The 15920-nt window shown below is 45.9% G+C and overlaps 1 protein-coding gene across 1 annotated transcript; it reads right to left on the reverse strand.

The window, feature by feature from the left end:
- Nucleotides 1–5742: 5742 nt before the first annotated feature.
- Nucleotides 5743–11535, reverse strand: ENC1 (ectodermal-neural cortex 1). The gene is made up of 2 exons (XM_036280144.1): nucleotides 9729–11535; nucleotides 5743–5858 (listed from the first exon to the last, which is right to left on the reverse strand). Exon 1 carries the CDS (start codon nucleotides 11526–11528, stop codon nucleotides 9759–9761), a length of 1770 nt encoding a protein of 589 aa, XP_036136037.1. The 5' UTR covers nucleotides 11529–11535; the 3' UTR covers nucleotides 5743–5858; nucleotides 9729–9758.
- Nucleotides 11536–15920: the final 4385 nt, after the last annotated feature.

Here is a 15920-nt window from a genome sequence, read left to right on the forward strand (position 1 = left end):
AGCTAACCCAGAGTCCAGGATGTTGGTCCCCACTTCATTTTTATGAACTTTTTTAGGAAAACTATTCGATTATTTTATTAGACAAACATTTGTCTATGGAAATAAACAAAGACCAGACAAATGAGAACAGGCAAAGGCTACTTGTTCAGAGCTGCTGTAGCAGGAGAGTCAGCCACTGGCACTTGCGTTTTGGCGGAGACTCAAAGGCCGGCAGAGGGATGAGACAGCTTTACAGTGCAGGAGGGAAGGCTCCAGGTGAGCCCTGATGGGAGGCTGCGGCAGGGGAAGCTGCCGGCGGCTAACAGGAGGGGCTCCTGTGTGTTGGCTAGGGGTACTATTTAGCTTTCTCTGGCTGGTTCTCAGTTGGAAGCAGGGACAAAAATTGGGGAAGGTATTGGTTATTAATCAAGTCCCGGCTGTTTTGTGCCCATTGTTACAGAGGTTGTTTGGCTTGCTGGACCAGTTGCTGGAGATAGTAGTCTGACTTCCCACAAGTCTGACTTGCAGATTGCAGGCTGGCTTCCTGGGCTGGTTACTGTAGATAACGGCTTGGTTTCCTGAGCTGGTTTCTGCAAGTTGTGGGTCAGAGTCCTATTTTTATGATGGTCTGGACATTGTCCGTTTGTATATTCAATCGCTCAGTCAATAATCATTATACATACAAAAAGGTACACAAGGCTTAAGTGTACAGTTTGATGAATGATTGAGTGTAACAACCACTGAGGGGTCCCCATTCATTTTTAAATTCTGCACAATCTTTTCTTCAGAAACCCATGGTCAAGAAACATTTTGAGTTGCTGAATAGACTCTTTCCAAAAGCTTCTTAGTCCTCATGTCCCGGGGTGGCTCACAAGCCGCAGGCCTTGTCGGACCTTCTCATGAAGTCAAGACTTCCCAGACACAGTGGACAGCAACCCCGGTTTCCCACAGTCGGCCTCAGCCCTGTGAATCACCTACCTCCCATTCCTGGACCGAGAGGAGCAAGTCAGAGGGCACGCCTGGAAATCCGGTTCCACCACTCCTCTGGGCAATAATAATCTCTCAAATCTGTTTCTTCATCTACAAAATGGGGTAATAACCGTGCTGGCTCTCTGAGGGTTGCTGTGAGGATGAAGGAGGTGGGCATACAAACTTTTAGCACGACCCCTCGCACAGAATAGGTGCTACAATTTAGATTTATTGGGTGTATTTCTCCCAGTGATGTTTAAAAACGACTGATGAAAATTATTGAGAACCTACTATGTGCCAGGCACTAAGCTCAGTGCTTCCTCTTAAATGTATGATGTCATTAAATCTTTCTATTTGGTAGAGAATATATATATATATATATATTTTCATTTATTTTTGTTACAGATGTTTCTCTTTTTCCCCCCATTGACACCCTCCTCCCAGCTCCACCCCCCTCTCCCAGCATTGTTGTCTATGTCCATTGGCTATGCATATATGCATATAAGTTTTTTGGTTTATCTCTTCCCACCCCCACCCCCTCCTCTGAGGTTTGTCAGTCTTGGTAGAGAATATTAATTATCCTTATTTCACAAAAGGAGCCGAGGCTCAGAGTTTAAGAAACCTCGTTATACTCGCCTACATTTGTTGTGAGCATTAAATGAGATGATTGTAAAGCGTGTCCGTAGTACAGTCCAGAGTATGCCATAATCTGTCCATCACCAGGGTCTTGTTAGAAATGACTCTGTGATTGTCCACCGTAACAGACCCTGTGCGGCAGTTGCCCACCCAGCACCTGTTCTCCCTCTCATCCATGCACAATCAGTTTTGTGTGAGGTGGCCACATGCCCCATTTTCCCCAACCTCCTCTCTTTCTTTGGAAGTTCATGTGACCTCGTTCTGCCAATGGGAGACAACTGTAAGTCCCCTAAATGGGCATTTGGGAAAACTACTACGATCCCAAGAAAATGAGCTTCATCCAGCACAAGGCTTTTCGTTTTTGTCTGTCCCCAACTTCACTGCCTGGAACGCACAAGGACATCCCCAAGTACAGCTGCCATCCTGCAGGCACGAAGACCAAAGGCCCATGTCCAGTATGGCAAAGCAAGAAGCAGCCCCCAGACACCCGATGGCCCACTAGGGGTCCTGTCCCAGCCCTGGACCACCAGACTCCAAACGGTTTCCCCATTGCGGTTAAGCCACCATGGCCAGCTTTCTACCATGAGCAGCTGATGACAATCCAGACGAATACAACCTCCGTTTGGGTGATCTGTCTGAATGCAATGACATTTTCAAATGCATGGAAATTAAGAATTTGAAGTATCTTCTTTCCTTCTATCTGTCTACATGTTTCAACTGAGATGACAAAGAAAATGAAAGGCTGGTTTCCAACTGTCTCTCTATGCGCATCATTCTCAGCCCTTCTGAGAAACATCAAAGCTTTTCCTGAACATCCAAGTGTCAGATTCCTAATCACATTCTCCCTCCTTCCCTCTAACATGGTGTCAGAGGTGGTGTCACTGACAGGGTTCCCATGGGTCAACGGCATCTTGCATTTGGGGTCTGAGGACACTGTTCCCAAGGCCTGGCTCCAGGCCAGCCTCACCCAGCTCTGAACTGAGTGATCCGTCTGTAAAACCTGAGGCATCTGCTCTGGCATCTCGGTCAAAGTCCAAAGGCCGTAATTGCACCCGGCCTGCTTGTGAGCTCTAATTAGGTAGTGTTTATTTTCTATCCAAAAAAGATTATCCCAACATTACTCTACACGTTAGAACAGCGAGGGGTCCAAGGAGCATCGCACTGTGACACACAATGATCACGAGGTGGGGTCCAGAGGCTTCCTCGGGCGTCAGGCCGAGTCAGCTGGGATAGCAGCTTCCAACTTGGAGGAAGCTCAGCGCACCAGAGGGATTAAACTGGTGGGTCTGTGCTCTTACGGGGAAATAATATGCCCATATTTCCACTTACTTTAAATGACTTCTAAGGTGATGTCAGATGAAAAGAGGATTGAACTCCAGTCAAAATATAACCCACAAGGAAAACAAAAATTAAATTCCTTCTAATGTAAAGTATACTGCCTTCATATTGCATGGTACATGGCTTTTTATATTCTAAGCTATGAATAACCCATGCTTTGCCTTGCTTAAAGAAATATCCTGAAAGGTGAAAAATTTTAATTACCTAATGTGCAAAATTGCTTTACTAAAATGATACAACTCAATGGTAAAATAAAAGACACTCAGAAAATAATTAAAATAATCCTCCTTTTGATTCCATTAGGAGAGGCACACACTTTCAATGGCTAAAATTATGTTATATTCAAATAAAGATCCACACTCACAAGGAAGAGAAAATCTCTAATAATTTATTTGACCTTCAGTTTCACATTGTGAAAAAAAAGTTTTACAAAACCTCAAAAATGTAGTAGTAGGAAACAAGTACATATGAACATGAACACTTTACTTCTTCAACTTACACAGAGTTTTGTACGTGAACCACATATTTAATAGCCAAGAGAGGGATATTATTCAGCTCTAATCACTCTTATTCAGACAGGTGTCAAGCCCAGAGAAAAGGGGACTACACAATTAGACCAGAAGTGGAAGGCTGCCCTTTGTTATCCGTTTCCACAGCAACCCATCCACAGAATACGAAGAACCTTCTCTGTCTTATGCCAAGGTTTTTGTGTGCACTGTGCTGTGAATTGTATTTGCTTCAAAGTGTGGGACGTTTCACAGGGTGAGAATGGTCAAGTAGTGAGCCCAAATGCCTACATCAATTCAAAGAGCGGGAGCCCAGAAAGTTCCCTGCAGGCTAGGGGCCCACCCTGACCACGGCTCCCTCTGGCTCACACACAGTAATTAATTGAGGGTTCGAGGACAGACCACAACTCTGAAACAGCTGTAGAAAATGCATCCCGCTTTCAGAAGCCATGCAGTGACACACACATCTCAGCCCATTTGCATCATAAACTCCGGAGCGGTAACTGCTACAATCCGAGGAGCGACACCCGACTATGCGCCATTGTCCAGCTCGACATTTGCATTGCTCAGAACACATCCAGGAGCGAGAGACCAACTGCTGGGAAGGACGGATGCTTTTATTCCAACGGCTCATTTATTTTGGTCCAACTATAGCCCACTTATTCATGGCATGGACGGACACGTACAATCAGTCTAAAGTTTTCAGGTGCAGAGAAATGTAAAGGATTTATCTGTCATCAGACAATGCAAACACACTCACAATGTAAGAGGTTGTTATCAGTCTTAAACCTTATTTTCTAAAGTACAGTAATGTGAGAAACACCGATGAAAGGAGTGCGCGAGTCACAATCTCGGGGCTTCCCCAGACACCTCCGAGGGCGCGCACTTGATCTAATACTAACACCTACCACAGCACGTTTAGTAAACAAGCCCGCAAACTAGCAAAGAATGTATTCACAACCAGTTCCCAACTATCCCGGAAAACCTCCACAGTGGCCCCTGCTTACAACTCTTTGGTGTTTCGTGACCAAACGTGTCACTTTTGTGCACCAAAGAGTTATTTTAGAGACTTACCTGCAGGTGAGCACTAAGGTATACATTGTACCAACGTTCATATTGTCTTGGAGAACTTGTCACACTTGCTAAACTGTACAGCGAAGATAACAAATCCAGATCAAGCAAATTGGGTTGACTGAATTAATTTATGTCTGTGATAATTCAGTTTCCCCCCCGCTAACTGTGGTTATGGCAAAGCATTCTCAAAGGGTAATAAATAAATAAATATATAAACTTTGGACTATGTCTTCACCTGTGCCCTATATACAGAACTATTCCATAGAATTTTCCAGGATTTCAGGATATTACACAAAGAAAAAAAAAAAACTGCAAAGCTATTTGGTCCTTTCCAAATTTCAGTAGCCGAGACTGAAGGAGGCAAATCAGCTGGGAAGGAAAGGGGCAGAAAGAAGCCCTCCCTCACCCCATGAGCCATCAGCATGACCAGAGCCCATGAAACCCCATTAAACGTTGGCAAATCTACGAAATGTGACCTCCATGCTTTCTCTACCTCGAGGGTGTAATTTCAGTTTGTTCTGTAATCCTTCCCTGTCTTGACATTTACAAAATCCCTCCCCTTCCCAACCCACCCTCCAGTTATATTCCAAACTGTAACTCCAAAGTTTTCCTTTTGTGCTGCAAAGCACATCACAACAGCCACAAAATTGTGCAAAACATTCAACCATTCACACACGTCCATACACGTGAAGACAACTGTAAGCATTGTTTCAGCATGCAGGCATCAAACAATAAATAGCTAAATCTATAACAAATTTCTTAACAGCCAAGGGAAAGTTTAAAGTCACTTATAAATAGAAAAGAGCATCTACCAAACAGCTACCAACAATGTCCCCATTGTTCAGAAACCTGCCTGGGGAGCACAACCCCTCAAAGATGAGTGGAGCCCCGAGCTCCTCCTCTGCAGCCAGCACCAGCTTCCCTCCTGCCCCACGGTCGGGCTTTCAATCTCCAGCAGCAGCTGGCGTGGAGGCTTCAGGCTTGCTCCTCAGAGAGAGGTGACAACCATTTCAAATTTTACACATAAATGGTGGAGCCCATGGAAATCAAATGCTGAATATGGTACAGCAAGGGAAAAGGCCCGGCTTTTCTCTCCCTTTGAGGGGCTGATTAACGCTGACATTAATCCACAATTACAAGACAAGGACTAGATCACAGGTTCATTCATTCATATTTAAACCATGTGCTACTTGCACTGAAAATCCCACCCCTCCCCCACCCCCTTCCTTCATGTCCAGTTAGAGCATTTACGACGTGCAGCCAATTGTACAATCTGGGTCTTGTAGCAACTTCTTTTTCTTTTTTTCTTTCTCTTCATTAAATTTGGCCTCTCCAAAATTGAAATCACTTCTTGAGCTAAAAGAGAGGAACAAGATTTTTGTTAGTAGACCAAAATCTAAAAAAATAAAACTCAAGACAAAGCTACTCAATATTGCTTCTAAAGGTCTTAATTACACGTTCGGTAGGAACAGTGCAAAGAAGTGCTTGTCCTAAATGCACACACACATGCATGATGCATGCAGATGGCTGGTCTCACGGAAACAGTGGTGTCCAGAGAAGGGTCCCCACTTCTTTCCTGAACATGTATGTTCAAATTCAAACCTATACGTCTAGCTGCTGTTATCAGTTGCCATCTTCTGCTTCCAACATTCGTAATTCTTCTGTGTTTAAACAGAGACACTGGGAAACACTCACCAGAGGGTCAAGAAAGATTCCTGTGCAAACCTTCCTTAGCCCACTTACCATCAAGGACTCTAAATCAATTTATTCACCATAAAGATGGCAGACATATTAATCCTCTTATTTAAATGCATCTCTTCTATTCATTATGGCAGAAATCAGTCTCGCTTCCTTTTGTATGACAACATACCAGGCCTCAATAGCCCAAGGCTGGAGTTTATTCTCAAGTTCATCTGTCCACACTTGGGAGACACCAGCTATGATATGCAGTGTTACTACCTACAGAATCTACCAACGTCGAGTGTGAATATAAATTCAAGGTGCCATAACCATGAAGCCTGAACTTTTCATGGGAGCTGGCATTTACTCACACACACGACTCACACTTCCCCTTGGTTTCTGGTTAATCTGATATAGGGACATTTTGCAGATGGCCTGTCTTTCAAACACTCCCCCACACGGAGCACATTTCCAGCCCTGGTAGGAACCTGCCTCCCCACTGCTGTTGACAAAGTGAATTCAGGAGGGGCCACTCATTACTTGCATTGAATTCTTCCCGTTTTTGTGTGTTTAGGAGTCTGATTCATTTCATTAGCTGTTTCTTTTGGCAGTTTCATAACAGTGATTCAAACTGTTAAGGCATTCCTTAGACTACAGTGTCATTTCCCTACCCCCACCTCCTTATAGCCTATCTACCAACATTAGGCCCAATAATATAATATAAAAACACCAAAAGAAGAGAAAAACTCTAAAAAAGGAAGAAACAAAGCAAATCAAAGTCTAAATTCTGTCAGGTTGGGGCCACACAGCGCAGGAAAATGCAGACTAATCAAAAGTGATTTCCTTTTTGCCCCTCCCACCAGTTAACAGAGCAGCAGGAGCCAGTTAAAATCTCCTTGATGGATGAGCTTTCAGACCAGGACAACTTTCAGTTAACACTATCAATTCCTTTAGCACCTCCATTTGGAGAGCAGAGATGTCCCCGGGAGTTTTTGCAATTTAGGGCTGATGCCTACACAGCACCTCTTTTTCAGTCACCCATTCAGATTAAATGTTTTAACACTATCTCTGTGTAGTAAACTTTAGCAATTTAAACCAACATCCTCCCTGTGGGAAACTGCAAGAGTAGCTTTGATCAGGTCCACGCCACCCTTAAAAAGGAAACCCTGGCCCCCGGCCCCCATCCAATTTCCTAGTTATATGCTTGACTCTCTGGCTGGTAGCACCACCAAGGGTGGAAAGGATGTTATTTCACATAGAACCTAACACTTTATTTGATCCGTTTCTATGGCACCAGAAGTATGTGATGTGGTTCAAATATTCAGGATAGGATGAATTCAAGTGTTTACCAACATACTCTGGGCTGAGAAAAATGAGGCACCAGAAATGAAGTATAAAGATAACAAGACAGTAGTCAAGGAATCCTCATTTCCCCATCATGCACAAAGCTAATTCCACTGCAAGCTAAGCTCTAAAGGGAAGGAAGGAAAGAAACCTAGGAGTATTGAGCACTGAATATGTGCCGGGCACTGGGCTAGGTATTTACACCGTCCCACCTCCCCATTTATTAATTTACCCAAGTCTGAACTGGGACAGATCTTAGAAGAAGCATAATGCAAATTACGCATTTGACAAAGGAACAAAATCCAGAAAGGTCCAGACTCTAGCTTAGAACCAGAACCAGAATGCGCATGTGATCTCTTTCTGCCTCAACTTCCTTACCTTGCTCCAAGGATGCCAACCATTCCACCAGTTACATTTGGAACCACCGCCACCACTGGCGATTTTTATGGCTCCCCTACGCAAGTACAGTCGGTTCTGGACTAACACCCAACTCCGTGTGCTGGTAATTGATGCTTTACCCTAGGAGGTTCTTTAAACCAGCTTTAGAGGTGAGTCACGCATTCATATCACAAATGAAATAACCACTCTCAGAGCATTTGTTTATTCAGGATTACTGAGATGCCAGGAAGGCTGCAAAAACCAGTTTGGTGTGGGATGCTGTTAGCCAAGTCGCTCCCCAGAGGAGGCTTCTCACTGTTCCTGCGCCTTTGAAGGAGTTTCATTCCGAGGAAACATTACATTGCTAAGAACTCTACTAACTGGAATAGGCTGGAGGAGATAACTGCAGAAATGAAATAAATAGAAAGATTAAGTGTGAAAGTGAGGCCGATTTTCACGGTGTTTTTAAATGAGCTGTGAGAGATGAGGAAAGAAAAGACAAATGAGTCAAAACCCCACTTTGCTTAGCTTGCAACGACCCCGACTTCTTTTTCTCCTTTTGAAAATTCCCTTCAAAGGTATGAAATATATGAGGGAAAACAGAGCCAACAGTTTCCCAGTGAAGAGTTACTTCTCATTGTAAGTCCTCCAAAGCAGGGTTTTAATTTTATTCTTTTATTAGTAATGGGATAAGCCCATGAATTACCCCAAACAAACCAACACACTGTGTGCTCTGTGCTGCCGCCTTTAGACATGCTTAAGTGATTCCTGGGGCCAATCCTTGAACACCTAACAGCAGCAAAGCGGCCATCAGCTTCGCGAACACTGAACTGTGTAGGCCTATTAATTATTTGAGCCAAGAGTATTATACACTCTTAAGTACACAAGACAACCATTATGTACTCAGATATATGACACAGAAACACAACTTTTGTTAGCCCGGACAATAGGGTCAGCCTGTCTGATTAACTCTGAAAGGCTGCTGTACGAGGAGCGTAGATGGCTCAGTGTGTCCACACGGCAGACACATGTCTACAGCGCAGGTGCGGCCTTTGACAGGAGCAGACCTAAATTCTCCTCCAAAGTGAATACATTTGAGAAAAAAAATTAGATAAGCTAATAAATACTTTTTGAGAAAATAAACTAAGAATACATTTAAGCATTCAATTTTTTAAACCGCACTTCATTCCAGAAAGGGTCTAAGGAAGCTAAATTTGGATATCGACAACTATCTCCTAGGGTGACACCAAGGAGGAGCTGAAGGTGACCAAGTGGCAGTTCAGCATGATGCCCGGGTGCCTGTGCTCTGGAGCCAGGCTGCCTGGGAGGGTTTCTTGACCAATTCTTCCACCTACTAAGCTCTATTACCTTAGGCAACTGAACCTCTGTGTGCATGAGGTGTTTTCTTCTATAAAGTGCTCTAGTAATATCTCACAAGGCTGTTGTGAGGATTAAATGAAATGACCCATGCGAACACACAGCCCAGCTCCAGACATACTGTGACGGCCCCCTGAATACTAGTTGGCATTATTAACATAACCCCTAACACAAGTCAGGGGTTCTCAATCTGGTGTACAATCACTGGAAAACTTTCTAAAAATGCGGATTCCTGGGCCCCAACCAGACCTGAGAACCACTGGCTGATGTATGTTATCGTGGGGGTTGGGGTGCAGCTGTGTTTCAGTTCTAGGGTACGACTTCTTTTATTTTTATAGTTCTTGCAGTACTTCCAGAGGCCAGGCTCTGGGGACCACGCCTCACTCCACACACAAACTTACACAACTGGCTTAACCAACGCACACTTGCAGCGAAACTCCTTCTTACCAGGCTCACTCGCTTCAGGACGCGCCGCGTTCACGAAGGCAGATGCTTCCAGGTGCTGACAAACGCAGTCGGGATCAGCGAGTACGGGACCGTGGTTATGCTGTTCCACACATCTAGCGTTGGATCGTAGCAGTCCAGGGTTTTGCATCGCTGAATGCCAAAGTATCCCCCCACCACATAGAGTTTGTTTCCGGAGGCCACAGCGTGGCAGCTCATGCGCTTCGCGGTCACGTCTCCCACCTTGGTCCACTGGTAAGTCTCACTGTTGAATTTATAAGCAGAGCAGGCGGAGAACTCTGTGTCTCCCCCCATAATAAAAATCTGGTTACCCAGCACAGCTGCTGCTGTGTAACGCCAGGGCTGGGGACAGGTGGCCGGTACCGTCCACCTGTTTTCACATTGGTCGTAACACTGAACCTTGGGGAGCTTGTCGTGACTGACGCTGGTGCCTCCGAAAGCAAACAGCTTGAGTTTGGCACTCACTACCGCAGCATTGCTAACGCCTTCTCGGAGTGGGGCCACCATGGTCCATTTGTTGGTTGTGGGGTCGTAATGTTCTACTTGCTTTAGAGAGACGGAGGGGGAGGCTGGGAGGCAGCCAGTGGCAGCCGTGTGGCCCCCGACCACATACAGGCAGTGTTTCAGTTCAGCAGAGCCATGGCCAAACCTGGCCACCAGCATGGGCGCGGCTTTGGACCACTCCTCATGCAGGGTGTCGTAAACCCAGACATCTTTTGAGACTCCATTCTCAGACCCCCGGCCCCCAGTAATATACACTTTGCAGCCAATGGCACACGCACTGAACTCTTTTCTTGGGCTGGGGATGTCGGCCTTGGGAATGATTTCTTTGGCCTTCTGGTCTACCAGATACAGCTTATCACACATGAAAGTCTGCCCTCCCAAGAGGAACAGGGCATGGCCAGTTTTCCGAGGCCGGGCACAGAGGCTGGTTACCACGCCATCGTTCTGCAGGATCTTCAGCTTGCACCTGATGGCCTCTTCCACAATCTCCTTGCTCTTTCTCTGCTTGGTGATGAGTTCCTCCATGGCCACGTTCTCCATGAGATAGATGGCTGGCAGGAGAGCCAGCCTCACTGTCTGCAACAGCTCTGGGAGGTAGCAGTAGCGCTTCTTCAGGTCGTAGCTGATCCAGTTAATTGCAGACTCGTACACGAGCCTTTCATCTTCTGTCTCCAGCTCTTCACTGGACAAGAGCTGCACTACCATGTCCTGGGGCAGCTGGAGGAAATCTTCATTCTTCCTGATGGTTTGAAAATTGCTGAGACACATTCTCCAGGAGAGTTCGTACAGCTTGGTGCACTGGTGCGCGTCAGATAGCAGCAGCATGCCCAGGCAGTTGGTGGGATGCAGGTTCTTTTCCAGGAACTCTGCACAGGCATCCCGGATGTCTTGAAACTCCAGCATGTCGCCAGCTTCCAGGAGTGATTCTGCGTTTTCTTCATTGATGATGACCCGGGAGGAGTACGCATAGTCAAGAAGCAGCTCCAAGACTTCAGGGTGGATGGAGTTGTCGAAATTGACTTCGCTGTCCTGGCTCTCTTTCAGGCCACCACTGAACATGGCTTCAAAGTAGCGGCTGCATGCAGCCAGCACTGCCCGGTGACACGGGAAGGTCCTGTTTCCCGCATGGAGAAGGACATCGGTGAAGAGGCGCTGCTGCCGCAGAAGGTTCAGGTGAGTGAGGACGCTGTCGGCGTAGGAAGACTTGTGAAACAGATAGATGTTAATGGAGCCACTGCTGGCCCTGGACTTGCGGTTCTCATGCACGCTGACTGACATTTTGTTTCCACTCCTAAAAGAAAAACAAAAACAAAACCATTGAGCAGGTGCTCCTGATGTGTAAAACAGCAGAACAAAGCAGCAGTCCTTTAGGACAGAGAAAACAACATTTTGTTAGCTCTACTGCCTACTGTTCTGAATCATGGATGGCCAATTCTACACAAAGGCAGAGACAGCTACCTATAAGGAGAGGCATTCGTGGTCATACTGTTGAGCTATCTGAACTATACACTGTTTTTAAAAAATCCCTGCTTGAAAGCAGGTTCATCTTGGAAAACCTGACTGCCAACTTGGAGGATATTGAAGTCCTTGAGAAGTGTATGTCAGCACAAGCCAGGAGGAGTGAGGTCTCATTCTCACAGCTCCGTCCTTGTCCAGCTGATTCACTGTGGGCCACTTAAAATGCCAGGCCTCCAGCTCTCGTAATGCCAGGATAGGCACCAGCTATAATGACCTATGCAACATAAAGCCATGTGTAAAACAAATACCTACTAATTAATTCCATTAAGAATTCCTTTGGTAAGATCAGGTCTCCCTGCAATATACAATAAGTGGGAAATGTAACACTGAAATCACAGGCTGAGGCAACTTCTCCAATGACAGTACCCTTATTTAAATGTTACAAATCATTTCTAACCAGACAACCCTACCACTACAGAGTCCTAAAAGCAGCCTAATAGAAACGTTACCATATATTGATCAGCAGGCTTTGGTGAAAACACAGAATAGATTCTAATCACAACCACCATCCATCTTCCTTGCTCTGGACAGCTTCCAAAATGAGGATTTGGGCACATAAAATGAAGAGTCTTTTGAGTAGCATACTCATGAGTGCTGTTTTCTGTTCTTCCTGCTTTATATCAATTCTTGGAAAACCAGTAGCAAGAACAAAAGATCTATCCGCACCTCTCTTTTGATTAGATAGTGCATCGCCAGGACCATTCTTGTGTACCTGCTAATGCTAGCATCTGCACATAGGAAGTTAAGATGCAAGCATTGCTTTGTCTAAATCAAAACACACACGTGTGTGTATGTATATATACATGTGTGTATGTGTGTGTTCTGCCAGCCATTGTTAATTTCAGGCCACCTCAGAATTTATTTGCTGACTAAAGTGTTTTTCTCTCAGTACCTAAATTGAAATTATAGCAGAATCTAATGCTATCTTGAGATATCCTAAGTAAATTGTAGGCTAAAGGTATAGGAAATCCCTTATTACCTATCTTCAAAAATTGCATCACATGCTTTAAAAAAAAACAAAAACACAAAAAAAAAAAACAGAAACACACACACACAAAACCTACTTCTCTTTTACTTCAAAGGAATAAAGGCATCAAGCATCTGCCTGTCAAAGGATTCCTAAGTACGCTGTTTACTCCAGGAGAGTAAACTGGGTGGTTACAGTATCTATTTCAAACTCAGAACAGCCAGTCCTTATAGCACAGTTGAAACCCAAGGCCGGCTTGTTTCTTTCAATCATTCAGATATTAGTTTTTAATTTATATCCTAGGAATTATCAATAAATGCAAATGAGTAGCTTACCACAGATTCATGGGCTGGGTAATAAACTGTACTTCCCTGACCAGCTGTGTCACAGAAAACAAAAGCAGGTGACTATCTTGCCCTTAATACACAGACCACATACCATTAGATGATGCAATTTGTTTTCCTTTATTTTTGGAATGTAACTTTTTGTTATGAGTAAATATGGTTTAGTGGAAGAAAATAAGCAACAAAGTCCCAGTCTCTGGTGTTACAAAGACTTCACAAACACCCATTAGTCTCCTAAATATAACAAATGGTGAGGAGCCAAGCCTCACCCCCACCTCAAGCTAAGCCTCCACAAGCCTAGTCCTTTTCTAACCAGTGCTCAATGCTGCAGAAAACGGGTATGAGCCTATGTGAATACACCAGGCTTCCAAAGTGTTAAAACATCTATTGGCATCACTGACGCTCTACCACTGTAGCTGTCGTTTGAATTAGTACATTCCATCTGCAGCACTTTGAGGAAGATTTTTAAGCTTGAACCTTAAAAGGTGGTATATGCTTACAAAAATTTCAAATGAGTAGCTACATCAATTATTATTATTATTTATTTATTTTATCCTCACCCGAGGACATTTTTCCATTTTTTGTTCAGACAGAGTGGGAGGGAGTAGAAGAGAGAGAGAGAAACATTGACATGAAAGGGACCCATCGAGTGGCTGCCACCCGCATGACCCAACCAGGGCCGGGGACAAACTGCAACCAAGATACGTGCCCTTAGTGGGAACCGAACCCGGGTCTCTCTGGACCACAGGACAACGCTCCAACCACTGAGCCAAACCAGCCAGGGCATTATTATTATTTTTTAAAGCTAATGCTTCCAAAGCAACCTCAAAAGCTGTCTTCTTTCAGGCTAAGAGCAAATGCAGCTCTGACTAAAGAATGAGAGACCTACACACAAGGTGCATAAGCACCATGAGCAAGCACATGGGGTAGTAATCCCAGGAGCCTAGAAATCGGTTCCCTGAGAATTAGATACCAGTGATGGGCACCACGACTCACAACCAGGCCTACACTTAAGAAAACTTAAGAAGATCTTAGGATCTTCTATACATCCTGTGTTGTATAGAATCTTCTATACATCCTGTGTTGATGCACCTGTATTTTCCAGGTTGGCCCATAAAGCCAGAAGGAGGAACCTAGCCTGTCATCTTGGATAACATCCAGATGGAGAAGCATGTCACAGTCAAAACCCATCATTCTTGCAGCAATATTAAATTAAAAGGTACACTTGAAGGCCCACGGGAAAAGTTGCTTTCTGGTTTAAAATTAGCAAGCATCCAAATATCAGCAGAAATCATTTAGTCACTAAGCACACCTTCAACATAAAATGACTCACTCTTCTGGCATTTTCTAAGCCCCAGAGAAATATTTGCATGCCAAGTAAGTGTCCAAAAAATGCACACATATACTTAACCCGCACCTACAAAGAAGATGAGAAAAGGGCTGCTATTACCCTGAACATCAAAAGGGCTTCTAGTTACAGTAACTTCAGTTCACTTACTGCTCCTTAGCCAGGCTCTTTGCCTCCAATTCTGTCCCTGACGCATCTCTTCAGGTTTTGAATCTGATCCCAATGCAATCAAAGGAGAAACCAGGCAGATTGGGGTGGGGGTGGGGGTGGGGGTGGGGGGGCAGGCATTAACGTTATTAGTAACAATAAATATTAAATAAATATTATAAATATCTTGTTAACAAGAAAAGCATCTCACCATGCAGTCACCTAAAAACACTTGCAAAGCTCTTTAACTCGCTAGCCATGCCTTTGAGGGCGACACCAAATTAGAAGACCAACAAGTTCAATGGTTCATCTCCACCCCGCCCACAAATTCCTGTCCTTAGAAACTAATAATGTTATAATAAAGGCCAAATTCTGTACTTGCATGAGAAGAAACTAAGTCCAGGGAGAAAAAAATTCCAGTTTTCATTCATTTCCTACAGACATTTCGTAAGAGTAACCGTGTCCACAGGAGGGATGTCAACGCGTGGCCCCAATGTTCCCAGTGCCAGGCAGGGTGTAACGTGGGCCAACAATCCCGCGCACTCGGCCCTGGAGGCTGCGAAGTTCGAAGCAGTGGGGAACCCACCCCCAGGGAAGCGCTGCTTTCCGCAGAGACGGGAGAGTCACTGTACCCTAGCCCAGCTCCTCGTTCCCCCAGCGGCTCCCCCGGGCGCCGTGCCGCCCAGAGGAGGCCCCTCCGGCGATGCCCGGCTCCTGCTTGCTGTGGGAAGACAGCGGAGAACCCTGAAGTCTCCGCCTCAACAGCAGCTCCCCATCTCCGCCCAAGCCGGAGCTCGGGACTCCGGGGCGCACGCACACCCCTCGCGAACACACCCCCGAAGGCCAAGCGTGTCCTAAAACCCGCGGCACCCGCAACAGGTCCAGGGCAGTAGGGGGAACTTACAGCAGTGGCGACTGGCCTCAGTGCACAACTAGCTGGTTCTTGCCTCGGTCACCGAGGGGGGAGGCGACGAAGCGGACTTCTCAGCCCCGGGGAACTGTGGCGACTGCCGGGGGCGAAGGGACTGCGCATGGGGCGCCAGCCGCGGAAGAGAACCGCAACCGGGGCGCAGGCGGCTCGCCTCGGCCTCACGATCCGCGCCGCGGACCCTCTGTCCGCGACCCGCAGAGTGTCTCCCGGAGCGAGTCTCGGGAGGGAAAAGCGAGCCTGCGGCCCCAGGCGCCGCGGAAGGAGGCGGGCTGTGCACTCGGGGGAGGGAGCTAGAAAACGCCTCGCGCGCCGGCAGCCGCCTGGCGTCTGAACTTGTTCTGCGCACCGCGCCGCCTCTCCGGCTGCCCGAGCAGTCTGCGCCGGCCGCGCTGCGCCGGGCTTTAAGTGGGGCGGC

Source organism: Molossus molossus, unplaced genomic scaffold (genome assembly GCF_014108415.1).
Source record: "Molossus molossus isolate mMolMol1 unplaced genomic scaffold, mMolMol1.p scaffold_m16_p_3, whole genome shotgun sequence".
Taxonomy (NCBI): domain Eukaryota; kingdom Metazoa; phylum Chordata; class Mammalia; order Chiroptera; family Molossidae; genus Molossus; species Molossus molossus.